Raw genomic sequence first — 27,107 nt, 5'->3', positions numbered from 1 at the left:
CTAGGATGATGAAAGGGGTGGAAAAGATGATAAATGCTTGTAAAAAAGAACTTTAAAAGATATTGAGGACTTTAAAAAAAGAAATGGGGAACAGCTTAGAAATGAAACAGTGGTGGTGTCAAAAAAAAGTGCAGGAGGTAGAAGGGAAAGTTAAACTCCAGGATTCCACCTTATTAAAAAGGCAAGAAAAAAATAACAATCCATGACTGTAAATTGATGGAGACACAAATACGTCTGAGAGGAGTACCTGAAGAAGAAGGGACAGACTTAACAGAACATGTAATAAAAATAATTGCTGATTTCTTGGAGGAAGATCCTGAAGGAACCAGAAATATGTATGATTATATGTATAGAGTGAATTCATCATATGCCAAGAAAAATAACTTACCAAGAGATGTGGTTATAAAATATATGACAAAAGGAATGGTGGGGAAAATCTTGAATAAAATTTTTGAAAAGACTGATAGTGGGAGGAAGCAGAGTAAGAATAATGAAAGAATTGTCAAGACAAGTGATAAATGACAGAAGAACATATAAGAAATTAACAGAAAAAAACACCCATCCTAAAAGGAACTCATAACAGTTTCCTCTTCCATATGCTATCATTACAGCAACCCAGTGAGGCAGGTTAAGCAGAAAGACAGTGACTTTCATTTATCTTTTATTGTTATTTACAGCCTGCCTTTCTTGTTGAAACTCAAGGCAGATTGCACAGTGTAAATCAATGCAATGAAACATATATGAGATACCCATCGAACAACGTGATATGACTAGGGGCACAAAAATTAGAAACAATGCAAACAAGCTACAAATATCAGACATAATGTTATAAACAATGCAAAAAAGAATGGAATTTAAAAAGTAGAAAGCAATATAGTTTGCAAAATAATACATACAATAAACAGGAACAAGCATGTTCCTTTTTTAAAAAGTGCATTCCATTCAATTAAATTAGAGACTTATTGCATGGTCCAAGGTCACCTAGTGAGCTCAGTCCTTGATGGAGATTCAAACCCAGCTCTCCCCAGTCTTTGTCCAGTGCTCTAACCACTGTACTGCACCAGCTTTCACCACCCTCATAAGCAATAGGTTGATATATGATGATGATGATGATGTATAATACCTGCATTTTAATTATACAAATCCCAAACCAATTTTACCTTGAGATTGTTGTGGCTTGTAATGGCATGGTGATTACAGAGAAAATTAACTCTCCTCCCAAAGAGGTCTCTAGAGTTGTTACGAAACAAAACTGTGCACAAAGAAATGGTCAGCTATGACTGAAGAACACTTCCAATCACTAGTTTTGTGTCTAGTTCAGTTGCTGTGAGTTTATTGTTTATAATGGTTATAGATTTTTAAAATTAGCTTTTAGCATTTTTATAGCTTCTTAATGCATTTTACAATAACCAACTTAGTGTTAGGCACTCTGGAAACACTGCTGAAGTGGGAAAACCAAAAATAAATTGGAGGGGGGAATCCTTTAGTGACTGTTACTTTTAACATCAGCATCGTATACTTATGACAGAAAACGCAAACTGGCCATCCTTAGCTTGCACAGAAACGTTCAAAGGACTCCAGGTTTTCTTGGTGTGAGAAAGTCTGTGTGCTTCCAGCTACTGAATTGCTCCAAATAGTTATTCCACATTTCTTTAATCCTGGATTTTCTCATTTCAAAATGACAGAATAGCAAAAAAATAATGTGTTGATTTCTTTTTTTAAAAAAATAGGACTATATTTTCCAATTTATCTGAGATCAATATAAGTAAAGGTGAAGTTGTAAAGTGATACCAGAAGCCAAAGATTGACTGAGATCTGCACTAGGAAGGCAACTCAGTTCTGTATTCTTCCTCCAAATATTTTCCAATTTGACAGCAATAATTTTCTCTATGCTGTTATCATACTCTTGATCTTTGGCTCATAGTTGCTACTTTGCCTAGTATACAGACATTGGGTTTTAAAGCAAGGGTGCACCTCCAAACCACCTAAAGAGTTGTTTAGTGTCCAGAGTTCTTAAGGGTTAAACTAGACTGGATCAACATTTAAATAATCTAGTGTGAAGTCACAGGGGGTTCTTAAGAATGCAGGTTTCTCTTAACAAGGTTTCTCTCATCCTACCATCACCTTTTGGCCTAAAAATGATAATAAAGTGGATAAACCATTAACATTTTTTAAACATTTCTGCAGACTGTTCACTCGCACACAGCAAAAAATCAGTTTACAGTAGCCACTTTCTCTCCAATTAAGGAACTGTGATGGCTTAATCAATTGCCTTCGATGGGTTCTTATATTCTAGGGACAATTAACTAAAAGTGCTATATTTTTCAAAAAAATAAGAATACTGGTCAAGTAAATTCAATCCCCTCCTCAAACCCAGATTATTTTGTGAAGCTTTTACTTATCAAACAAAACATTTTTTCCCCCTGAAATAAATGGAATACAGGACAAGCAAAATACATGGGACTTCTGCGGGGGAAGGGGGAGAGTCAATTTCCTTTTCGATTTAAGGAAAAGTAGAAATGTTACTCCTGGTACAGAACAGCATCTTGTAGACATAAAGAGATACAGAAAGGTCATGAACTTTGTATTACTCTGATTACTTAAGGTATACAAAAGCAGCTTTCCATGAATATGTCTGAGTGTGAGGGTTTTTTTATCCTATGACTTAGCCCAGAAGATGGGGTGCAACAGTAAGTAGATCAATACTGTCCCCCAGTATTGCTTCACAAATGTGGACCCACAAACATATGGTAAAATGCAGAAATATACTGCAGTGTTTCAGACTCAGACATAACAGGAAACTCACATATTAAGAGAAGCAGTATTCACTTACTTTCATAGTGTATCTTGAATCCATTATTAGAGCGGCTATTGTCTGTTGTAAAGAGAAGATAAATGAAATTGCTGCTACTGAACAAAAACTGGGGGACTTGTGTGCCATTGTAAGATCCTAGAAGAGGTGACAAAAGGTTGGGTCCATCATGCACTTCAAGAACATCATAATTGAGTTCTGTCTGGAATCTATAATGGAGAAACACACACATAGACATAAAATATATCCAAAGGCTATACGCAGGGGAAACTGGCACAACAGAAAGTAATCATCAGCTGGTACTTATATAACAACTCAGTTTACATTCTAAACATTACTCATTTTAAACTACCCAAATATCAGCGATGATGCATAGATTTTGTCCCTTTACTTCCATTGAGTTTTCCATTGTTCTACCACATGGGGCCAGATTCTCCTGAAATTCTGCAGATTGTCTCAGATATCCTGGAGTAGCCCCACAGCTCTTTGCAGAATGAGCAGGGAAACCAGATCATATCAGCCATGTAAAAAAACCCACAATTCTTTATCTTGATTTTTTATCTTGGGATTTAAATACAAAGTACATTCACACAAAAAGAAAAAAATAATTTGTTACTGAGAGCTGAAAAAAGAAGTATAAATAAAGAAGATACCAGATCATGAAAGCATTTATTTTTAAAGTTTCCTGTCTATCTGAAACCATCCCAATCACCAGGTAAAAGCATTAATCACAACAATGTATCTCACAGAAGACAATTCTTGAGGTTATGCAGTGGATCATTTTCAAATAAATTAATAAATAAACAACATAATCTCTTCTGACCTTTCATTCATTGTGATAACTATATGACTGGGCATTTCACTTGATTCAAATACAACAAAATAAACAGAGGACTGGCCTCCCCATGAAAGTTTTAAACAATTTGTTATCAAAATGTGTGTTAAGTGGTGTCAAGTCACTTCCAACTTATGATGAACTTATGAATTAATGGCTTCCTTTAATTAACCACTTTGCTCAGATCTTGCAAAATGGGGTCTGGGTATCAAGTCATCCAGGTGGAAAGTGCTGTCAAGTCGTGGCTGACTTATGGTGCCTCCTTGAGGTTTTCAAAGCAGCAATTAACAGAGGTGGTTTGGCATTGCCTGCCTCTTTGGTAGTCTCCCATTCAAATAGTAGCTTCTGAAATCTGACAAGATCAGGTTAGCCTGGGCTATCCAGATCAAGCTATCAGACCATTAATCAAGGGCACTCGGTGATTAATCACTGTGCCTTTAATCATAGAAAATACCCTGTTGTATTTGCATTATGCCAAAGATAAACTTACCTGCATTCCATATAAATAGGTCTGTCTGTATTAATACTAATTTGAATTGCCCACCAAAGCCACCTGCCACTGTTCAAATCAAGGCTGTACCAAATGCAGCTCCTCATTGCCTGGACCTCCCCTTTATGTCCTCATTTGGAAATATTCACAGGACCTTCAACCCTTTTTGCCCACTCACAAAACTCAATTGCCTAATCTCCTTTGACCTTCCAAGCCTAGGATAATTTGCTTTGACTCACACATTTTGCTTTAGAACTGATGCCTGTCCCTATTCTCAAACTTAGATTATCCCTGCCTAGGACTACCATGTCTTGAGATTAGCAAAGTCCCTGCTCTGGACACCTGTCATGTTTCTCTCCTTTTCTTTCCCTTTGGATTACTTTGGGTTATTTGCTGCCTCAGCTCATGCTTTGAAATGGGAACTTTGCCTGGACCTCCACAGAAAGGTAGGTAATTCTGTCTTCTTTCTTTTGCTTTATCTATTTGTTTCTCTCTTTTGAGGCATGCTTTTAGGAGTGAGAGATAGCAGAAAGGATTCAGATCCTTATTAATTATTTTAATGTAGATATGCTTTGAATTAGAAAGTGGGACACATTCTCATGGACACTTGTCTATGGTGTAGATGTCACCCTGACCACACTTTCACCAAATAATAGCCTCCCCTTCCTCCCCCAAATATCACAATTCCACCAAACTGAATAATAGTAATTTAAAAAACTTTATTCAAAACCCTTTTTTTTCTCTGACAAAGAGTTCTGAGAATCTAAACAAACAATCAAACAAAAAAACCCTCATTCCAGCAGATGTGTGTTCAAAAAAATACATCCTTCAACATATTTCCTTTTGGGGGGAGAAAGGAGTATGTAAATTTAACCTACTTTCTATGATACTAAATGAATAAATCTGCTACACAACTCATCAAAACAAATGACTCCATTGGGTATAGCAGTCTAGATGCTTTTTTAAAAAAAAGACTGGCTTTTTAACATAGGAAAATAACTGTTAAACATTAAAAGAAAGAAAGAAAAAAAACTGCCACAGTTACAACAATATATAAAACACAAGACTTCCAATATACATGCACTCACTTGACTATACAAAAATGCAACATGGGAACCAGCCCTCAGTTAGAATTAATATATTGGTTCCCTGTGTGGTATTCTGAGGAGCAGTTAATTTCTGGCAAAAATTAAACTCTATTATACCACACAGTGTCATTTTGTACTGATTTTTCTTAAGCACAAGGTATTTATTGAGGCAAAAAGTAGGTTGCCAGTGGACTAGTAGCAGCAAAAGGAAGAAACGTTTAATAAATGGTCAAAAAGTCATAAAGCATAGATTGGAACAAACTTCAAATGACAAGAGAAATCAGTTCATGCCCAGCCCACCTACCTCTTTAGAGTGGTTCCTGTCGGAGCGGGAGTAGCAGAGTGAGGGAGATGACTTGCCCGACACAGGGCTTCAGGAAAGAAAATCAGGCAGACACGTGCAACTAGTGCCAAAAGGTGTATTAACATATATACACAACAAGTGCTCTCTTGTGCAGTCTATACAATATCACCTCCACGGACAAAGTGCTTCGCCTAACCACCATCTCACAGGGAGAGACCTGTGTGATGCACACACAGATCATATATAGTCCAAGCAGCCAATCCTGGCCGTGCTGACTCAGCAGATTGCATCACTTGGCTTCTGCCGGCTCAAGCCGGTCTGCTGATCAGGTCACTGTGACCTAGCCTGGCAGCTAGATCACCAGCTGTCATACTGTAGCTGTCAGACTGGGTTTATGTAGATTCTTGCTCCAACACACCTCCTAATCTATTTAAACCCAGTGCACCAAAACACTTTACACAGTTTACATACATGTCCACCAGCAACATTACAGTTCATATTTACGTAGCTCGGAACCCTTTCCGGAATTCGTTCAGGAACTCATCATGATTGTAAAACACATCATCGTGTTCCTGTTCAGCCAGCTCTTTCAGACGCTTGGCTTCAGCCTCCTTCTCCCTTGCCTCGCACTCTGCCACCCAGGCTTTCCATTTCTTAGCCTTTTCTTTTAACATTTCCTCAAATCCGGGTGGGTCTGGATTGACAGTCAGAGTGACATAGGGACACTTGTACCTAGCGGGACGTTGGCCTTTGGTGGACCTGGCAGACACCCGTGGCCCTGTGCTTGGACCAGCTTTGTCTTCTTCGGGTTGCTCTGTTCCCACCTCCTGGGCTGGTTGCTCTGCCCCTGTAATTGGGTGTTGAACCTCCTGACTCTCACACTTTACCTCCAGTTCCTGCATTTGAGGCTCTGCCTCCTGACTCTGCTCGTCAGGCTCTGTGCCAGCATTCGGCTCACCTTCTCCAGCCCCACTGGGTGCCACCTCCTGGGCTGGAGTTCTGGGCTGCGCTCCAACATCGTTATCGCTACTTGGCAGCAGGACAAATTGTTTCTGCAAGGAGTGCAACCTTGGCCAGCTGCTTTCTTCATTGAACTGGGCACTCTTACTAAGTGTTATCTTGCTTTTGCTATTGCAGAAACGATAACACCTGGCCCTTGGCTTGTAGCCCAGAAAAATTAGGCTCTCTGCCCGGACATCCCCCTCCCCGCTACTCGTGGAGTGGATGCCAACCCGAGCCCGTGACCCAAAGACTTTTAAAGAACTCAAATCTGGGGTCTTGTTCAACAGTAACCTGTAAGGCACATTTTTCACAGTATTACACCAAACCCTATTTTGCAAAAAAACAGCTGCATGTATGGTTTCTGCCCAATAGGTCATTGGCAGTTGTGCATCCTCTAACATGCAATACATCACATTCTGCAATACAGCCCCATGCCCATTTTCTCGGGGCGTTGCCGGGTTCGTCAGACGGTGGGCAATGCCCTTGTTCTCCAGCCAACGTTTCATCTGGTTAGATAAGAATTCCCCCCCTCTGTCGGTTTGTACAGCTAGGAGATTAACCCCTAATTGTCTCTCCACTGCTTTGACCCACTTGGTGAATGTCTTATACACCTCAGACTTATGCACCATGGTGAAAACCCACGCGTACCTCGTGTGGTCGTCGGTGGCCACCAAGCAGTATCTCCTCCCCGACAGACTCTTTGGCAATGGGCCAATAACGTCTAAATGGACTAGTTCCAGGGCTCGTGTGCTTTCCCTTGAGCTTTCTTTAGCAACAGCACACGCCTTGCTTTTGGTCTTCTTGCAGACCTGGCAATCCAAGTAACATTTGCAAGGATTTACTTTCAAACTAGGCACAAGCTCCAGGGTTTTCTTTAACGCCCTAAATCCGCAGTGCCCAAGTCTCCTATGGAGCAAATGTATACAATTATTGTGCACAGGCTCATTCGACACCTGAGCCACCTGGGCACAATCACTCTGGACCACATACAGTTTACCTTCCCTCTTTCCTGTCACAAGCAACTTTCCCCCACCTCCCAGGATTTTGCAGCAGGTTTTCTCAAATCTCACCTGGTATCCCTGGTCAAACAGTGTGCTAACACTCAACAGGTTAGACTGCAGTGAGGGTACATACAACACATTTTGCAACATACATTTCAGTGCAGGAAATTCCACATTGCCTGAGCAAACAGAATTGGCAGTGGTCCCATCAGCCAATCTCACATACTTATGCTCAGGACTGTCAATGTTTTTCAACAACTCCTTCTCGCAGCAGAGATGGCTCGTTGCCCCGGAGTCTAAAATCCAAGCAGACCCTGTGCTCTCTACTGCAGACGTGACCAGCCGGGTTGCTTCCTCACACGGGCTGGCGGTCCTCCGCTCTCGCCGCACACGCCCCCGCCTCTTCTCCCTCTCAGGGCAAGCTCGGAGCAGGTGCTGCGACGACCCGCATCCATAGCAGCGACGGACTGCAAACGCAGTCGGCTCCACTTCCTCCACCTTCGGACGCCTGCCAGCAGCAGAAGCTGGCTCATTCTTGGCTGTCTTCCCGGACACACCGATAACAGCACGCTGCCCGGCCGACACCCCCGGACAGCTCACGGCCGCAATTCTCTCTTGGAAGTCAAGCAGGTGGGCACAGACGTATTCCATGGTCAGGGTCGCTACGTCCACCGTCTCCAGAGAAGTTATCAGGGGAGTGTACTCAGGTGGCAACGACGACAGCAAAATGTACACTCTGTCGTCTGGAGCTACAGTCTTGCCTCTTGCCTCCAGCTCAACGAAACAGTCCGTTAGCCGTTTGATGTGATCTTTCACACACCCTCCAGCCGGCATAACGGTGCGGAACATCCTCCTTGTCAAGGCCATGAGGGAACCAGCAGTGGTACTAACATGCACCGCACTCAACGCGTCCCAGGCAGCCTTGGGAGTGTCCTTCCCTCGCACATAAACCAGCTGGTCATCTCCTATAGATAGCACTATGCTGGCCAGTGCCTTATCCGATAACACAGTCTCGGCAGGAGATAAGTCAGCAGGGGGGTTACTCACGAACAGCCATTGCCCTTCACGCTTGAGGTAGTGTTGCAGTCTCAGGCTCCACACCGCGTAGTTGGCTGAGGTGAGCTTCTCAACGGCTACTCCAAGCTGTTGCTGAGCCATCGTGCCGACTCCTCCTCACAGCTGGCTGCCGACGTCCCTCTGGCTCTCAAACAGAGAACGGTGGTGCTTCTGTGTCCTTCACCGGCGTTCCTCGCCTCCGGCTCTTTCCAAACTCACAGTCAGCTCAACTCTCAACTCTCTCCTCCGCGCAGCGGAACCGCCCTGGGCCCATAACCCTGTCGGAGCGGGAGTAGCAGAGTGAGGGAGATGACTTGCCCGACACAGGGCTTCAGGAAAGAAAATCAGGCAGACACGTGCAACTAGTGCCAAAAGGTGTATTAACATATATACACAACAAGTGCTCTCTTGTGCAGTCTATACAATATCACCTCCACGGACAAAGTGCTTCGCCTAACCACCATCTCACAGGGAGAGACCTGTGTGATGCACACACAGATCATATATAGTCCAAGCAGCCAATCCTGGCCGTGCTGACTCAGCAGATTGCATCACTTGGCTTCTGCCGGCTCAAGCCGGTCTGCTGATCAGGTCACTGTGACCTAGCCTGGCAGCTAGATCACCAGCTGTCATACTGTAGCTGTCAGACTGGGTTTATGTAGATTCTTGCTCCAACAGTTCCTTTTAGCCGTTGTTTTAAAAGCTCAACTGCAAGCAAATTTGCTCCCTGTCTCTATTAATATGACCTCCATGGACTCTTTTGCTTTGATCTTTTGACCATATTTCTTTGTGGAGACATACTTTGTTTACCATATCCAGAAACCCACATGATATGCCCACAGATTTCATTTCAGGCAGTGGCTACCTGTCAGCTCTTCTCCTATATCACACTTGAGAACAAACTAGATGTGAGGGTGTCTGCAAGTCTGGCCTGTAGACACCACCACCTAACTGAGGCATTTAAAAATGCTGAGAAGGACCAATCAGGCATGCTGCTTTGCAGATAAGGCACTCTTTTTCATTATCTTAAGGCAAGCCATTTCAAGTGCTAAAACAGCTATGGAAGGGGTGTGGCTGTTTCAGCACTTGAAAGGGCATAGGGGAGCAAGAACACTTCATCCCACTGCATTGTGAGCACAATTAGGACCAGGCCCCTCATGACATTTTAAAATAGTCTGATTAGGCTTTATAATGGCAGCAGTGTCCATGTGTTGGTCATAGGGTCAAGGGCCATATCTAGTTTGGCCCCTGGTTTTCTCTAGTACTTCCTCTTGCCGCTTTCTGTCAAGACTCCCAGCTGCCACACAGTTCTTTATATACACTAGCTAAGTGACCACACTCACATCTTTAAATCTTCTCATCTATATGAGGTAGGGTTGCCAGGCTCTCCTTGGCTACCAGCAGTGAATGTGGGGGGTACGGCTGGCAGATCCAGGTTGGAAAACTCCTGGGGATTTGGAGGTGGAGCCTGGGGGAGACAGCAGTGCTGAAAAGGGAAGACTAAGGAAGACTGGGTGGGAGGGTGCAGATTCTACAAGGGGCACTGCCCTTGTGCCCCCCCCCTTCCCGACTATGGCCCTGGGAGACAGGGACCTCAGTGGAATACAATGCCATACAGTCTACCCTAAAAACCATCCATCTCCTCCAGGGAAACTGATCTCTTTAGTCTGGAAATGGCCTCTAGTTCCAGGAGGATTTCAAGGTCCCTCCTGGAAGCTGGCATCCTTAATTCTGGAGTAATATAAAGACCAAAAAGAACCCTGGTCCCAGCTAAACAAATTAAATAAACAAACAAAATGCTAATCAGGAACCACATAGAGGAGGGCTGGATTGTGTTTACTCAGGCAGGAAGTCTTGCTAGGGAAGGGAAGGACAGAACTACTTTGTGAAAATTCCAAATAGGGAATGAAATCTGTTCCCAGATTTCTGAAAAATCTCTGGAATTAAAGCAGTAAAAAGAGAACAACTACAGTAAAAAGTAGGCCAAAGCTGTATCTGGGTAAGGTCAGTCTAATAAGTGAAAGGATCCACTGTGATTCAATACGTTCCTGAACCATCCATCTTATATCTCAGTTGATACTCCTGTATGCAGTGTAGTTATGTTTGTTTATTGCAGCCGAATGCAGCAGGAGTCCACTGGTACCTCAGACACATACAGTTCATCTCACAGTAAGCTTCCATGAGACAGACCTCCCTTCATCAGTTTCATAAAAGTTTATGCTGGAATAAACTTTGTTGTCCTTTAAGGTGCCACTGGACCACTATTATATTTTGGGACCTTTCTGTATTCCACCTCCCACAAACACAGCAAGAACAAAGGGGAAGAAGGTTACTGCTACAGGTGTGGGATTTTTGGTTTTAAGACTCTGTTTTCTCCTTTCAGTGCATTTGAACAGGTGTAGGACATTGATGTCCTTGGTACAGTTTGTAGTCTGAAAAGAAGCACACATAATTTTCCCAAACACTTTCTTGATTGCTGTGAGAATGCCTTCATAAACCTGGCATACAATGACCTCTATCTTTATTGCATTTACACGAACCTTGCTTATACATTTGCAGTTTTTCATAGAAAGAAATTATGTTGCACCTCCAAAAAGAAATTGAAGCAGAGTTTATTCTTTTTAGGGGACAGACTTTACAAAACAGAATCCTTAATAAGGTCCACTTAGTGGATTTACTCCCAGAAAAGAGATCTCACAATTGTACTGTAAATATATTACTGATGTGGCCTCTTGCTCTAAAGGTAATATTTATGAAGGTACCTAGCTTCCCCCATCAAGACCATGTAAAACACTACAGAGTCATTCCATAATGGTAAACAGTCAGCAGCAATAACTTGTACAGCATCCTGTAGGAACAAGACAGAGGGTGTGGCTTATGAGGGAAAGTAGGAGGAGCAAAACTGAGGGTAGCCAAGAGGTGAGGCTTGTGAATTATGTTAAGGGGCTTCCTTTTCCTTCAAAATTTGAGTACTAGATTAAGGGAGAAGGATAGTTTTGGTCGGCCAAGGAAGATGGTAATGGTGGTAGTAGTAGTAGTAGTTGTTGTTGTAGTTATAGTGGTAGTAAATGGACTTTTACAATCTTTACATCAGTTAGATACCAAGTCTATAAGGAAGGTCTCTAGATCCCTCTGACAGAGAAGTAAAAAAAAATGATTTTGTTTGCTAGTTTCCATGTGGTGGTGGTGGTACTACTACTACTATTAAGGAGGAGGAGGAAATTTCAGTCAAGGGTTTTCCTCTTCTCCAACACAACATGGCTAAAAGTATACTAATCAATTATTAGGTAGGAAAAGGTCATCACTTCCACATACTTTATCAAAACTTTTAACTAAGTATAGTAAGGTTCTCAGTACTCGGACAGCAAACTTACCAGGTGGTTATGTACAAACTGTGGTCCACTCTTGCTAAATCCATCACATTATTATCCTCCCACTTTTCCAAGGAACTCAGAGGAGAACATATAGCACTCTATCTCCATTTCATCATCACATTAATTCTCTGATGTTGATTCAGCTCTAAAACAGTGACTGGACCAAGTTTTGTGGTTGAGTTGAGATTCAAACTGGGTCTCTCCTCACAAAGGCCAGCATTCTAGCTATTATGACACACTGGCTGTCAGCAAGTGGCATTTGTTTCCATGAGGGATAGTTTTCTAAAAGACTCACAGCATCATATATTCTATACTGTGGGAGTCCAGCACGTTTCAGTTACAAAGAGACATAAGCCCCTTTTTAGCCTAGTTTCTCAGATGCAGCAACACTTTGGTATCTAAGCAACTGGGAAAATCTGGAGAACATTAAACTATATGCATATTTGAAACATACAATGTTATTTCTGGAAAATAAATTAGTGGTTCGGTACGCTAGATCTAAACTCATTAGTCTGGAGCAGTGCTTAGCAACAAGATGATTAACTGCAGGCATTTAAGCAGTAATAATTAGGCTTCGACATCAAGTTTTTTTAAAAAAATATGTCAAATTTTCACAAACACACCCCACCACTTATATTATTGCTACTCAATATAGCTGCAAGAGAGGACTCACAACACTCAGGAGGTTGTGTCATTGGTATTCTTGAAGCCAGGGAGAAGAATCCTGACCAGAAGACCTCTGAAGGTTGAAGAATGACATCCAGAAGTCCTCACTACAGAGGATTGATTTGACAAAGGAGTATCAAAACCATGATTCATACTTCATGATTCTGCAGACTCCACAAGATCATGTGTATTGGCTCTTACTCTGTCTGCTTATCTGGATAATTCAGCCAGTTAGTCAACACCATAAGAGGCAATAGGCCTATAATAGCTTATTGCCACTTAAACTACACAGTTTAGTAAAACAGGTATCTTCTCTATGCTTTCAGCAGTGGTCACACTTCCTGAAAATTAAACACTTTAGAAAGGTTGGGGGAGCACACACAAAGAATATTGTTTGGAGGGATTTGTCAACGCAATAGGAACAACCAGGGACAAGACTATTTATACAAGGTGACAATGACCAAATTTGATAGACCTTGTGAACCACTGCAAACGTACCTCACCTGTTGTTAAAATACCAAGTGGTTCCATCTGTTCTCAGTGTGAAAACAGAACAGATTTTCTCATAGGTTTGAGGTGACATTTGGACCTTTCTGAACCCTGTTTTTTTTCCCTTAAATGCGATGGCTGTCTGCTTTTTGTATCTTCTTCCCAGAAGGCAAGTGCTGTAATCTAACACCTCCAGCAAACAAACTGTGAGCCTTACAGCATCAAAGGCTTGCAAGACAGAGACATAAGATGAGGATGTGAGAATTTGGCTTCTTCCTCTTTAAAAAAAACAAAATAAAACAATTTTTGTCTTCATCTGACTTAAGAAGGGTTCTATAGAACAAAACTTCTTTTGTGTCATTTGGGTTAACTTCAGTAAATGGTATTACATGGTTTTCTTTCTTTTTCTGGATTTTGTGTGAGCCAACTTGATCTATTATAGCCCTGCCTCTTTCTCATGCACCAGAATATTCAGGGAGGATCTGAGACCACAATTTGTGTTTCTTGATTCTGAGAATGACCCCATTAGGTATATCCTGTGCTCCACAAAGTACCAGAGATCCATCTGATGTTACAACTTTGTAAATAACTAATGACAATGACTGCAGTACTGCAGTCCAAGGTCTACTCATGACCTGAGTTTGATCCTGGCAGAAGCTGGGTTCAGGTAGCCAGCTCAAGGTTGACTCAGCCTTCCATCCTTCTGAGATCTGTAAACTGAGTACCCAGCTTGCAGAGGGTAAAGTGTAGATGACTGGGGAAGGCAATGGCAAACCACCCCGTAAAAAAGTCTGCCAAGAAAATGTTGGGATGTGATGTCACCCCATGGGTTGGTAATGATATGATGCTTGCACAGAGGACTACCTTTAACTTTTATCTGTTTTATAGATAATTAGCGTATAGGAAAAAAAATACTAAGTTGTTCCTAAGGGCTTAGACAGTATAGCATTGATTCCTCTTGAGTGTTATTGAAGAGCAAAAGAGTGCAGGAAGGACAAAGGGGGAGATTAGAATGTGCAAAGTAATGTAGAATTTATAAAACACAGTTCCTTCATAAAAGCAGCTGATCATTTCAAGATTTTTTTAAAAAAATAAGCATGTAAAGGTGCAAAATAGACTACAACAAAAAGTAAAGTATTTTAAAGACTTGGGGGAGATAATTCCCAACAATGTAAAGAACAAAGAAAAGTATAAAACTATACTTAAGATGGTCCTGTGAGGCCACAATAAGGCTGCTTTCATAGTAGTAAGCCCCACTGACTAAAATGGAAGTTACTGAACAGTAACTGCTATGAGTTACTCTACAAGAAACCATACTAAGCACAATATACTCAGAATCCTACTCAGGTCTGTTCTATGAGCACCAAAAGAAGGTGCCCTATTCTCCATTATTTGCAGGTCTATGGGTCGTAGTCCCAGAAAATTTTTCTAAGGATGACAGTGTTGGGCTGCAATTCTACAATACCTTCCAGGGAGTTAGCCCCATTGAATAAAATTGGACTTCTGAATACAGTTTCTTTGGATTGCTCCCTGAAGGTAAGCAAACACAGGTACAAAGATAAATTTATTTTCAGTTACAAATCTAAAGCTAAACCACAGTCGAATTGTAGATCTCATCTTCCTCCAAGCAAGCCTTTGAATATGAAAAGAGAATGTGGGTATTATTCTTTCGGATGTGATCTCTGGCAATGGGAATTGATGATGTGCTCTTTCAGGTCCCCTGCCTTAGAAGCGAACTAGAAAGTGGGAATGGACCTTCAGTCGCTGTAAATATTGTTGCTAGAATGTGACTAGAATATGACTATGGATACATAAATTTCTAGTGCATGGTATGTGAAAAACTCACACTCAGTATGCTCCTTTAGACTCATACCAAGCCTCTGTCATATACAATGATAGCTCTCCTACTCACCCGTTTTGCATGATTTTTGACCATGATGGTCCCATGATCCTCAGCACAGCCTTTTTTGGGTGGTCAAGCTGAAAAACTGATTGGATCCAACCCAATATACCTTTAGTGGGCCGACAACAGATGACCGGTTCAGGGCGGCATCAAGCTGGAAGTAAGCTGGCTGGAAAAGGAGTGGCCAGGAGCCTCCAGACAGCCTGCAGCCTGCCCCTGGAGCAGAGACGGACTACATGCACTCTGGAGGAAATTCCAGAGCACTCATGCACCTCTTGGCTGCTCCCCAGGTGCTCCCTGGCCATCCAGACAGCCAGGGAAGCACCTCAGAGGCACCTCAGAATTTAGGCACCACTTTGTAAGTGGTAGCGGCCCCATAGCGCAAAGTGATAAAGCAGCAGTACTGCAGTACTGTAGTCTGAACCCTCTGCTCACGTTCTCAGTTCGATTTCAGTGGAAGCTGGATTCAGGTAGCCGACCCAAGGTTGAATCAGCCTTCCATCCTTTCAAGGTCGGTAAAATGAGTACCCAGCTTTCTGGGGGGGGAAAGTGTAAAAGACGAGGAAAGGCAATGGCAAACCACCCCATAAAAAGTCTGCCGTGAAAATGTTGTGAAAGCAACATCACCCCAGAGTCGGAATCGACTGGTGCTTGCACAGGGGACCTTTCCATTTCTTTTCCTTGTAAGTGGTGCCCTTCTGAGGCAGCTTTGATCCGGCCCCAGATGGGCTGTGTGTGGGATGGGGATGGCAAGCAGATGTGCATGTGTGTACACACTTTTTTGATCAGCCTGCCTCCCATCCCCAGGGTGGCTCAAACCGCCCATCTGTTATAATCTGTGGCAACTTTTTTTTTGGCAGGGAAGGATTACTGTTTTGACAATGCAACTGCTGCAGAACAACATTAGATTCATTTTTAGAACTGAACGATATACAGCATAAGGTCACCTGAGTGAGTCATTGTTTAAAGCATAGCCACATGGAGCCTGCTTTCAAAATGGGTTAAACTCATGCAAGACATGCAGTGACATCTCAAGGCATTTTTGACACCCTCCCTAGGTCAAACATTGGTGAAAAGACAGTCTCCCCAGAGTTTGGAAACCTCTTTCATGACTGCTGCTTTTAAAGAGTCAAAGGGAAAAAGAATATTATTTTTCCAACTTCTAGATATGAGCAGCAGGCTCACAATCCCTGGGATAGGTACATCAGTGAATATTAGGTAAGATAACTAAATGGAACTCTCACGTTCAGAATCCAGCAACCCTCTGAATGCCAGTACTGGAGAGTGACAGGAGCAGGGCCGGCCTTCCCACTAGGCAAACTAGGTGGTTGCCTAGGGCACCAAGAGGTGGGGGCAGCAAATTGGGCTCTCTCCCCCCCTCCGGTGCCCCAGACAAGCACTTAGCTTGCCTCCCTGCCTCCTCCCCGCCGCTGCTAGCTCCCTCCAGGCTGCCGGTGCGGTGTCCCCCCACCCTCCTGGCAGTCGATTTGCCTGCCCACCGCCGCTGGCTCCGCTCACTTGCTCTCTCCCTCCCCCTTGCTCGCCGGCTAAAAGTAAGCTTAGCCGTCGAGCAACTCGTGCCTGCGCATTTTGTCTCTTAACAAAATGCGCAGGCGTGAGCTGCTCGCTGGCTAAGCTTACTTTTAGTCAGCGAGCAGGGGGAAGGGAGCAAGCGGAGCGCTGGGGGGGTCAGGTGGGACACTGCATGGAGGGGCAGGGAGGGACACGGAGCCATGGGGGGGAGCCATGGGGGTGCTTTGGGGGGGCGCCAGGCAGCCAGTCTGCCAAGGGCGCCCCAGGGTGATGGGCCGGCCCTGGACAGGAGAGGAAGGCTTTGTCCTTCTTGTCTTGCTGTATGGTCATGTTTGAAACAGGATGATAGACCACACTGCCCTCTGGTCTGATTCAACAGAGCTCTTCCTATGTAGATCAGAATCAAGGGCTCATTCTTTTACATAACATAATTTTCTTGTAACACATTAAGGACTAAAACCATTTGTTCAGTTTATTTTTATTGAGACCCAGAGTGGTATAGTCATTAGAGTATCAGACTAGGAACTGGGAGACCCAGGTTCAAATCTGCATTCTGTATCAAAGCTTGTTGGGTGACCTTGAGCCAGTCATACCCTTTCAGCCTAACCTGTCTAATAGGGCGTTTGTGAGGATCAAATACAGAAGGGGAGAACAATATGGGGGATTGCTCTGGGTTCACATAACAAGAAAAAAATATAAATGAAATAAATAAATGTCATAAAATAGATGATTCAAAAACGAATACAATTCTTTTTCATCTTAGTTTATTTTTAATGCTATGTTTCCTAAATATGTAAACTCATCAGACAGAGGAAAACTTAGAAAAGCAAAATGGCTTTTGGGCATGTCCTTGCTGTGCTTTTATTATATAATCCAACTATTTGGTGTGGTGGGGTTATGTTGCAAGATCCATTAAAATGATAAGAACTCTAAAAGCTGATGTGTTAGTTTGAGAAATACTTACACTTGCAGATTGCACTTCAGCACACTATTCTTAGGAAGAAAGTCATTATGTAAAATATTTAACAAGTTTTTCAGATCAATAATTTACAAGCGTCACTTTCATGATCCCTTGAAGATGCCCCAACTAACTAAAGCTTTGCTAATGCTTGCTCTGAACTGAAGTGTTATCCATCAACTACACTATTTAAGATATTTTTCTGTCAGAGGGATCCATGTGGTACCAATGTTCAAGGATTAACACAATTAAATTTCACACATCTAAAAATGTAGAGGGGTATGATATTAATAAACTGAATCATCAGATCAAGGCTTTAGGGTGGGATGGAACGGTAGAGACCCGTATGAATTTCTGCAGACTCACACATTCACTGATGGCTGCTGAAACAAAGGAAGGTATGCCTGAGAACTATGACTCTTCGCACATGTGGTTCAAGGAGGGTAAAAATCAGATTCATATAAACCAGAGTTCCTCAGCATGGTGCCCATGGGCACCACAATACTTTTCTGACACCTTTTCTGGTGCCTGTCAAGTATTTTAGGAAGTGGGTGTGGCCAAGTAGGGCTTTTATCCAGCACGGGTTCTGATTCATCACTGGAGATTTGATTGGGTGTGCAGATTTTTTTAAAATGTTGCTTTGACAGCAGGTGCCACCACAGCACAAGGACCTACGCTGTGTTACTGATATTAACCTGTGGCAATCATTTTGTGGCTGACCCTGCCCCCTGCAGCAGCCATTTTGTGGCATCCATTTTGTTGCTGTACTCACTATGACATGTCAGAATTCCAAACATACCCACAAGCTGAAAAAGGGGACCTCTAATATAAACTAAGCACTTGTTCCAGCACTGAGGTCTGAAACCTAGACTAGGGTTGCTAGGTCAGACTCAGGAAGTAACTGAGAACTTTGGGGGTAGAGTCAGGAGCAAGGATGTGACAAGCATGACTGAACTCCAAAGGGAGTTCTGGTCATCACATTTAAAGGGACTATGCTCCTTTTAAATGCCTTCTCTCCATTGCAAATAATGGATGATGGGAGCACCTTCTTTTGGTGCTCACAGAATTGGTACCCCAGTACAATCCCCATCCAGTTTGGCGTAGTGGTTTAGTGTGCAGACTCTTATCTGGGAGAACCGGGTTTGATTCCCCACTCCTCCACTTGCATCTGCTGGCATGACCTTGGGTCTGCCATAGCTCTGGCATAGGTTGCCCGTGAAAGAGCAGCTGTTGCGAGAGTCCTCTCAGCCCCATCCACCTAACAGGGTGTCTGTTGTGGGGGAGGGAGATAAAAGAGATTCTGAGCCGCTCTGAGACTTTGAGTGGAGGGCGGAATATAAATCCAATGTCAACCTCTTCTTTTTGAAACTTGGGGGGGGGGGTTGAAGAGAGGTGCCAGATGCTATGCTGAAAATCTGGTGCCTCTCCTTCAGAAAACAGCCCTCCCCCCAAAAAAGTTCCAGATATTCATGAATCAATTCTACCAGTCTTCATAGGGAATAATGGAGTGTCCAGTAGGTATTTTCCTCCCTCCCCCCACTTTCTGAAGTGGGGGCAGAACCTCCAAACTCAGGGATCCCCTGCCCCCAACTGGAGATTGACAACCCTAACCTAGACTCTGAAGAACCACAAGCTACAGTAGAAGAAAGCTACAGAGCACAAGAGAGGATAACACAATCATAATTTGGTAGAGCTCCAGCAATCATAACTACATACCACTTATATTACTCACATTTTCTTATATGAAAGTAAGGGTCACAGAACTGGAATAACAAGATACCCAAATGAAAGTTGAGTCCACAAGTGCAAATGCATACCATTTCATAACTGTACTAGTGCTAACGCTTTTAATAACCTTGCCCTGTGAAACCAGAGATTACATATCTATATATGATTAGTAGCAGATCAGGGCTACATGGGCATTAAATAGACTGCCCTGTAAACTTAGAGGATCCCCCTTGGTTTTCAGAAAATTGTTCAAAAATAAGTGCACTGTTAAATTCCCCCAAAAGTAAAACTGTGCAAGCTCTAAGAACACACCTGCCCTGACAGTTGGAGGAGACCAAAAGCCATGCTGGGTCCAGCAGAAGCAGCAGCACACACTGGGGCTCTGTTCTGGGCCCAGTGGCAGTGGCTATGCAGCTTGGGAGCCATGCTGGGCTTGGCAGTGGCAGTGCAGCCCAAGGAGAACATGGAGGGAACAACAGGCCTGGCAGTGCCTGCCAAACAGTTCAGGGCTCCAGAGAGAACATACCTGTAGGCATCATGTTATTGTAGAACTTCTGATCCGTTTTTAAAATGTGTCCCTTTAAGGCTGCACAGGAAACAGGAAACAGGAAGGGCTTCATGGGAAAGGGTCAGTAACAGTTTCCATGGAGAACAGCCCCTCCCTTTCTTTTCCTGTGCAGCCTTGCTTTTGTTTTCACAGCAAAGTTCTGCTGGAAGAAGACCAAGTAAGTATTTGTGTGTGTGAGAGAGGGAGGGGGCAGGGAGGGGGGATTCCCTGGTATGGAGGCCCTCCCTCACTTTAGAAAGTGTGTGGGGGGGGAGGAAATGTCTACTAGGCACTCTATTATTCCATATGGAGAACAATTCCCATAGAGAATAATAGGAAATTGATCCGTGGGTATTGGGGGCTCGGGGGGGGGGCTGTTTTTTGAGGTAGAGGCACCAGATTTTTATATAGCATCTAGTGCCTCTCCTCAAAATACCCCCCAAGTTTCAAAACGATTGGACCAGAGGGTCCAATTCTATGAGCCCCAAAAGATGGTGCCCCTATCCTTAATTATTTCCTATAGAAGAAAGGCATTTAAAAAGGTGTGCTGTCTCTTTAAATGTGACGGCCAGAACTCCCTTGGAGTTCAATTATGCTTGTCACATCCTTGTTCCTGGCTCCACTCCCAATGTCTCCTGGCTCCGCCCCCAAAGTCCCCAGTTTTTTCTTTAATTGGACTTGGCAACCCTAAGCCACAGGCAACAGCCTCGGAAGATGAGGGTGTGACATGTCAGGAAAGAGAGAGAGTGAGAAGGGATACTGCACAAAAATTAGATGGTCAGAGGAAGAAAGGTGGCACAAGATAGCAACAGTCAGTGACACACAAGAGACAGATGAATGATGTATGGGCAAGGTGGTGACAGATACAACAGAAGGTGGGAAGAGAAAAAGTGATGAGTAACACTGAGAGAATGCATCAAGAGGGATACAAGAGAGAAAAGATGCTCTCACAGTACAGGACTGCATCTAACATACAATATAACTACATATTTGCTCTTTTCTAGCATATTAATTTATAATGAAGCATCAACTGCAGTCTTTAAATAATCCTTTAAAGATGAACAGTTGGTCTCCTAGAGAAGCAGACCATTATCACTCCTAACCCAGACTAGCAGAAGTTCTCTAAGATCACCGACAGTTGTCTTTCCTAGTCCTGTTGATGGGCAAACACTTCAGCTGAGATAGTAAGGTCTGAATTTATCACACAACTACACTGTTTTATGTATCTGGAAGAAACAGCAGTTAGATCTGAGACGATATCAATGCCAAGGCTTATGCTCCATTACAGAGCTGTGTTTCTCCAAATGCCAATGCATACAGAGTAACACTTTGGTCGTTTTCACACTCACCTTAATCAGCAGCGACGACCCTCTTCACCGCGCAGGATCTGCGCGGATTTCGCACTAATTGCCGCGGAGCACCCAGAAGAGCCGGAAAGTCCCAGCGCTTTTGCGGCGCAAACGGAAACTGGTTTTTGGCAGTTTCCGTTTGCGCTGCAAAAGCGCCAGGACTTTCCGGCTCTTCTGGGTGCTCCGCGGCAATTAGTGCGAAATCCGCGCAGATCCTGCGCGGTGAAGAGGGTCGTCGCTGCTGATTAAGGTGAGTGTGAAAACGACCTTTGAGACCGTAATTATATTCCTGTTGGTATTTCAGTAACAAATCCTAAAGTCAACAATCAACAAAAACTGGGTTACATTCCAATAAATACCTCAAAAGTCTGATGCTGTTCTCACACAAACCACAGCAAGAATGTGTGTTAAATGAAAATCAGTTTTCTATTTATACAACAATGGAGAGAATAACCTCCAATTCATAAGCACAAAAGTTAAATAAGGAGAAAAAAAGCTTTTGTCAAGACCTTTCAAACGTAATTTTGATAGAGTGTCCTGGTTCAGCTTCAATCACCCACTCACAATTCAAGGAGTCTTTATAATACCCAGGCCAGCCTGGAGAAAGGATGACTCCACTGGGAGAAGAAAAATGCCCACCACATGGAGCTGAAAAAAAGAAAAAGAAAACAGAGGCTTACTTTCAGGCTGGGATCACTGCAGTTATCCTGCTCACAGATGTAAAGGAAGTTACAGTCATGACTGGACATACTGCTATAGCCCCATTCTTATAGCAATGTTTTTGATTCAACTTTAATGGGCAAGATGCTTTAATGTGCATTTGAAATATCCAGGAAACCTTGGTACTATTGCTCTTTTAATAGTAGATGTCTCATGAACAGAAGCAGCGGAGACCTTAAAGATTTGGTACACTTCCTGATCCAGAAGTCACACTACACATACACCTTCAATAAGTAAAAGAAAAGGGGAACGCAACAGGGAAGTCAAAATAAATTGGATTCAGGAAGGACTGTAGATTCCACAATGCTTCCAATGATGTTATTGTTTACGATACCACTTCAGATGTTTTGGTCTTGCTGTATGCTCTGAAATCTGTCTAGATCTGGATCTGTCGGATTTGCATCTACCCCCCACCCCAATTATGGGATTCAAGCAAATAAATAAGACAGAAAGTTACTCTTTTTTGATGTGTTAAATTATGGAGTCCAATGGGTCTGTGGTGTGTGTGTGTGTGCAGAGGGAATCAGTGGCTAAAAATGTGTTCTTGTGAAGAATCAGATGGGTTTCTGAAATGGCAAAATCTCTTTCCAAGTGTTTACATAATTTTCTCCAATTGCAGGTGTTTTTTGAACTCAGCAAAGCAACTCACTTTAGGTAAAGTTCAACACATTGATGGCTTTTTAAAATTGTTTCTTAGACAAGAACATTTTTTCTTGAACAATCACTCCTAGGAAATTATTTCCTTCTTTTTTATCAGCTTGGCTAAGATTTCATATGCAATGAACAATTAGTCAAGTGAGGCTCACAAAGCAGGGGTGGGGTTGTGTTTATTTCTTTTGTTTTGACTGTGGGATTACTGATGTAAAACACAATTTACAGCATACTTGCCGCATCTTCAAGCTGTTAAAGAGGTGTGTTTCCTCAAAGCAAATACAAGGCTACATCAAGAAAATGTCACAGCAAGAGGATGTAAAGCAGAGGTTCCCAAATGTATTTGGCCTAATGGCCCCTTTTCAGAAAAAAAAATTACTCAGCGCCCCCCTGGAAATCTGGGGGTACCAAATTGAGAGACCCCATGCGACTCAGTACGGGGTGTGTGTGTGTGTGTGCCAGAAGTTAGCCTTGCCTAGGGTGCCAGACAGTATAGGACCGATCCTGTCTGTGAGTATCTAAAACCATGGATCAGTGCCACAATGACAGCAAATAGATTTTCCTGCAAATTTAGGAAACACCCCAGATTTTCAGGGGGGGGGGAATCTGAAATATATTTAATAGGGTGTTAAATCCCCCCCCCCGCAATACTTCCTCCTGTGTCAGGCAGCAACAGGAAGCCTCAGTGGAGGCTGGGAGCTATGTGTTGCCCACCAGCATTATAGGGAGAAGGCTTGCCTTGCCTGGTAGTGGAAGTTGGGAGTCATATAGGGCTTCCTGCCTGCATCTTTGGTGTGGGGGGGAGCCTCAGGGGAGCTAGTTAGTGGCAGCAGGGGGGAAGAAACCCTTGCTTGCCCCCCCCCCATGAGTCAGCATGGAAAGAGTTGGGCAGGTAGGCATGGGAGTCCTCACTGCACCCCTACTGAGCCAGCAATCCCATCTGTCCACCTGCTGAACTAGCAACCCAGAGTCAGGCATGAGTCCTCTCTGCCCCCTGGCCCAACCAACAATAAAGAAGGGGTGTAGGAGTCCTTGCTGCCCCCCATCAAGCCAAAAAAGGGGGAGTTGGGCAGGAGGCACTAGAGTCCTCACTTCATGCCACACTAGCAACCTTGTTCACCCGGCCACTGAACTGGCAACAAGGAGTTGGTCAGGAAGATGTGGGAGCCCCTGACACCCCCACTGAACCAGAGACAAAGGAGTCAGGAGGGGAGTTGGAGTCCTCATTCCCCCATCGAGCCAACAACCAGGGAGTTGGGTGGGGAGGCGCAGCATCACTCATCACCCCCGCCCTCATCAAGCTAGCAATGAGGAAGCCAGGCAGCAGCAGAAGCAAGAAGGGGGGAGCCATGGAATGCCCACCATCAGAGGGTGGGAGCACAGCTTGGCAGCAGCAGCAGCAATGAAAGAAGTGATTCCCCCCACGAGTATCACAGATCTCTACTTTTAACATTATATTCTTTATAGTAATATTAGTACAAGAGTTTAATCCTGACAGTACATCAAAATAGCATATTAAACATGAACAACCAATTAATGTCTTCAGCAAAACCTAATTTTGCATTTACAGAACAAATACATACATCACAAGGGGAACATTTTGTTAAAGAATGTGTATGCAACATTTAGATTGTTTTTCTGTATAAATTAGTTCCATTTGTATAATTAGCAAAGAAGGGGAAAACAAATGTAAATCCAGATCTCAAGATTATATCATTAAGATATATGGGGGCAGAATATATTGGTAGAAAAAATGCATATATAGTAAGGGAGGGGGAGAGGAAAACTGGACTAAAATGTACCATAAGGGTAGACAAATGAAAGTCTATTAAAATGAATATATTTCCCAGGGATATTGATTTTCATTTTCACCACCAAGCCCTATTGGAATTTGGTTATGTGAAAGAGTTTACCATGTCCCTGTGCAATTAATTTCAGCAAGTCACAAATATCTATGGGAACTACTATGTGATCACTATAAAGAATCATCATCACATGGAGGTAAAATGGCCATGTCTTTCATCTTTCAGGATAGACATCTTGAAAAGAATGTAGAGTGCATGATTCACCGATTAAAAGCTGTAATGGTCTTTTATATACTATATACTAAAGTATATAAAAGACCATTACAGCTTTTAATGGATGAATCATTATACGTTATACATTATACTTTATACAATACTGTGTATATGACCAAAAAACAAACCAACCAACCACAACCCTTTAATTAAATAAAGATACCCATCTTACCTCCACACTTAGGGATTGGTCCACTCCACATAACCTTCCCATCCATCAATACACAAGTGATTGTTTCAGTTCCTTGAGTTTTAATAAAACCTTCTTCACAAATGACAGAGATTGAACTTCCCAGTTGAAAGTTGTCACCAAAGCGCCGTGCATTGATTGGTATACCAGGATCAGGACACTCATTATGTCCAAAGGCTTTAAAACAGAAACGAGGGGGGGGGGAGAGGGAAATGTTATAAATGATTGCCAGGTAAATTCTGGAGTTCTGTTCAGCTGAGACTTGATGTACTTCACTAGAAATTCAACCCCTCAGTTCCCAGATTAACAGAGAATCTTTAAGCATTTGCTGGAAATTTTAAAACAGTGGAAGTTTGGTGTCTGTAGAATACAGACAGATGCTGGAGAAGACAAGTAAAAACAGGAAGGTTTTTGTTGTGTTTTGTTTTTTTAAAAAAACCTTTTCCATGTATAGAGTAGCAAACTCTAGGCTGGGAAATCCCTGGAGATTTGGGGACAGAGCCTGGAGAGGGTGAAGTTGGGGGAGGGGACCTCAGAAGGGATACTGTGCCACAGAGTCCAACCTCCAAAGTTGCATTGTCTCCAGTGGAACTGATTTCTGTTGTCAGTTCTGGAAAGCAGTTGTAGTTCTGGCACAATGCCAAGAGTTTCATGATGGTTGGCAACCCTAGTAATGTGACCACATCCAAAATGTGATATTTAATACCAGAAGATAATAAGACTACCCAATAGTATTAAAGCAGTATATGGTGTTTACAGAGATAAGCAAATTGTCCATGAGCAGGGCTTTTTTTTATAGAAAAAGCTCAGCAGGAACTCATTTTCATATTAGGCCACACCTCCTGACACCACTATCAAGTACTAATCTGCGTATTAGGCTACACCCCCTGACACCAAGCTAGCCAGAACTGCATTCCTGTGCATTCCTGCTTCTAAAAAGCCTTGCTGACTTTATATGGAAATGAAATATAATATTGGAAATGAAATATGGAAATGAAATGAATATTGAAGGAAATACAGAAAATGTGCGGCATTGACATCCCTCTTGTTGGTGTCCTATTCCTCTTGCTCAGGCACATGTGATGGACCATGCCATAAATCAATCTTTTATTAATAACATCAAGAGACCTTAGGAATAATAATAAGCAGCAGAAAAATTCTCTTTGCTCCTGTTCAGTTGTTTTTTAATCAATGGCTACTTCTAGGGTTGCCAATCCCCAGGTGGGGGGCAGGGGATCCCCTGGTTTGGAGACCCTCCCCCCACTTCAGGGTTGTCAGAAAGCGGGGGGAGGGGAGGGAAATGTCTGCTGGGAACTCTACTATTCCCTATGGAGATTTATTCCAATAGAAAATCATGGAGAATTGATCTGCGGGTATCTGGGGCTCTGGGGGGGCTGTTTTTTGGGGAATAGGCACCAAATTTTCAGTATAGCATCTAGTGCCTCTCCACAAAATACCTCCCAAGTTACAAAAAGATTGGACCATGGGGTCCAATTCTATGAGCCCCCCAAATGTGCCCCTATCCTTCATTATTTCCTATGGAAGGAAGGCATTTAAAAAGGTGTGCCGTCCCTTTAAATGTGATGGCCAGAACTCCCTTTGGAGTTCAGTTATGCTTGTCATAGCCTTAATGTTGGCTCCACCCCTAATGTCTCCTGGCTCCACCCCCAAGGTCTCCTGGCCCCACCCCCAAAGTCCCCAGATATTTCTTGAATTGGACTTGGCAACCCTAGCTACTTCTAAATCTCAAACCTGCAACTGCCTCATTTTTCTTTGGGGAAAAAAGAAAAACAGCAAGAACACAGTACCATGGAGAAGAGCGGAATCTGTTTGAAAATAACTAGAGAGCAGGGGACAAAATATGGTTAAAGAGGAAAGAAATATTTACATTCTGCATTGGAATCACATTATTAAGAAGAGAAAAATCTTCAACCTTAGATGGATGCTGTGTGGTAAAGATATAGAGAGAGCATTAAGAGAAAGAAAAACACACAGAGAGAAACCAGATCATAACTTCCTCAGTCAAGAGTCTGGGAAACCAACCTGAGTCCTTATGAAGACCGCTACACAACACAACCTCTTGTAACCTCACACGTTGTTCAGAATTAACACAAATCACCACACAAACCTTGGCTGTTATATTTTCTGTTCCCTTCATGCAATTGGTACATCAAAATCTAGCTAAAATCTAACAGGTGCAGTCCTGTTCTTCTACACACAAAACTATATTGGCCTAAACAATTACACAGACCCACATTCATATGTACTGATTTCCACCTACAAATACTATTGAAACACTTTTTCTCCTCCTGTACTCAAAGGCTTGCTTACAC

General features: G+C 43.0%; 1 protein-coding gene across 6 annotated transcripts in view; it reads right to left on the bottom strand.

Moving 5' to 3' along the window:
- The window catches only part of CSMD3 (CUB and Sushi multiple domains 3), a 933,126-nt gene that overhangs the window by 302,677 nt on the left and 603,342 nt on the right, over window positions 1-27,107 (bottom strand). For all 6 annotated transcript variants that reach the window (XM_060243303.1, XM_060243304.1, XM_060243306.1 and 3 more), the window contains 3 exons: window positions 24,757-24,951; window positions 21,645-21,783; window positions 2,834-3,021 (listed from right to left, as the gene is read on the bottom strand). In XM_060243303.1, the coding sequence (XP_060099286.1) occupies window positions 2,834-3,021; window positions 21,645-21,783; window positions 24,757-24,951 (522 nt within the window). The remainder of the gene's footprint in view (window positions 1-2,833; window positions 3,022-21,644; window positions 21,784-24,756; window positions 24,952-27,107) is intronic.

The sequence above is a fragment of the Heteronotia binoei genome, chromosome 7 (assembly GCF_032191835.1).
Source record: "Heteronotia binoei isolate CCM8104 ecotype False Entrance Well chromosome 7, APGP_CSIRO_Hbin_v1, whole genome shotgun sequence".
In the NCBI taxonomy this organism is placed as follows: Eukaryota; Metazoa; Chordata; class Lepidosauria; order Squamata; family Gekkonidae; genus Heteronotia; species Heteronotia binoei.
The sequence above is the reverse complement of the archived record's forward strand: the minus strand, read 5'-3'. Positions and strand labels throughout refer to the sequence as shown.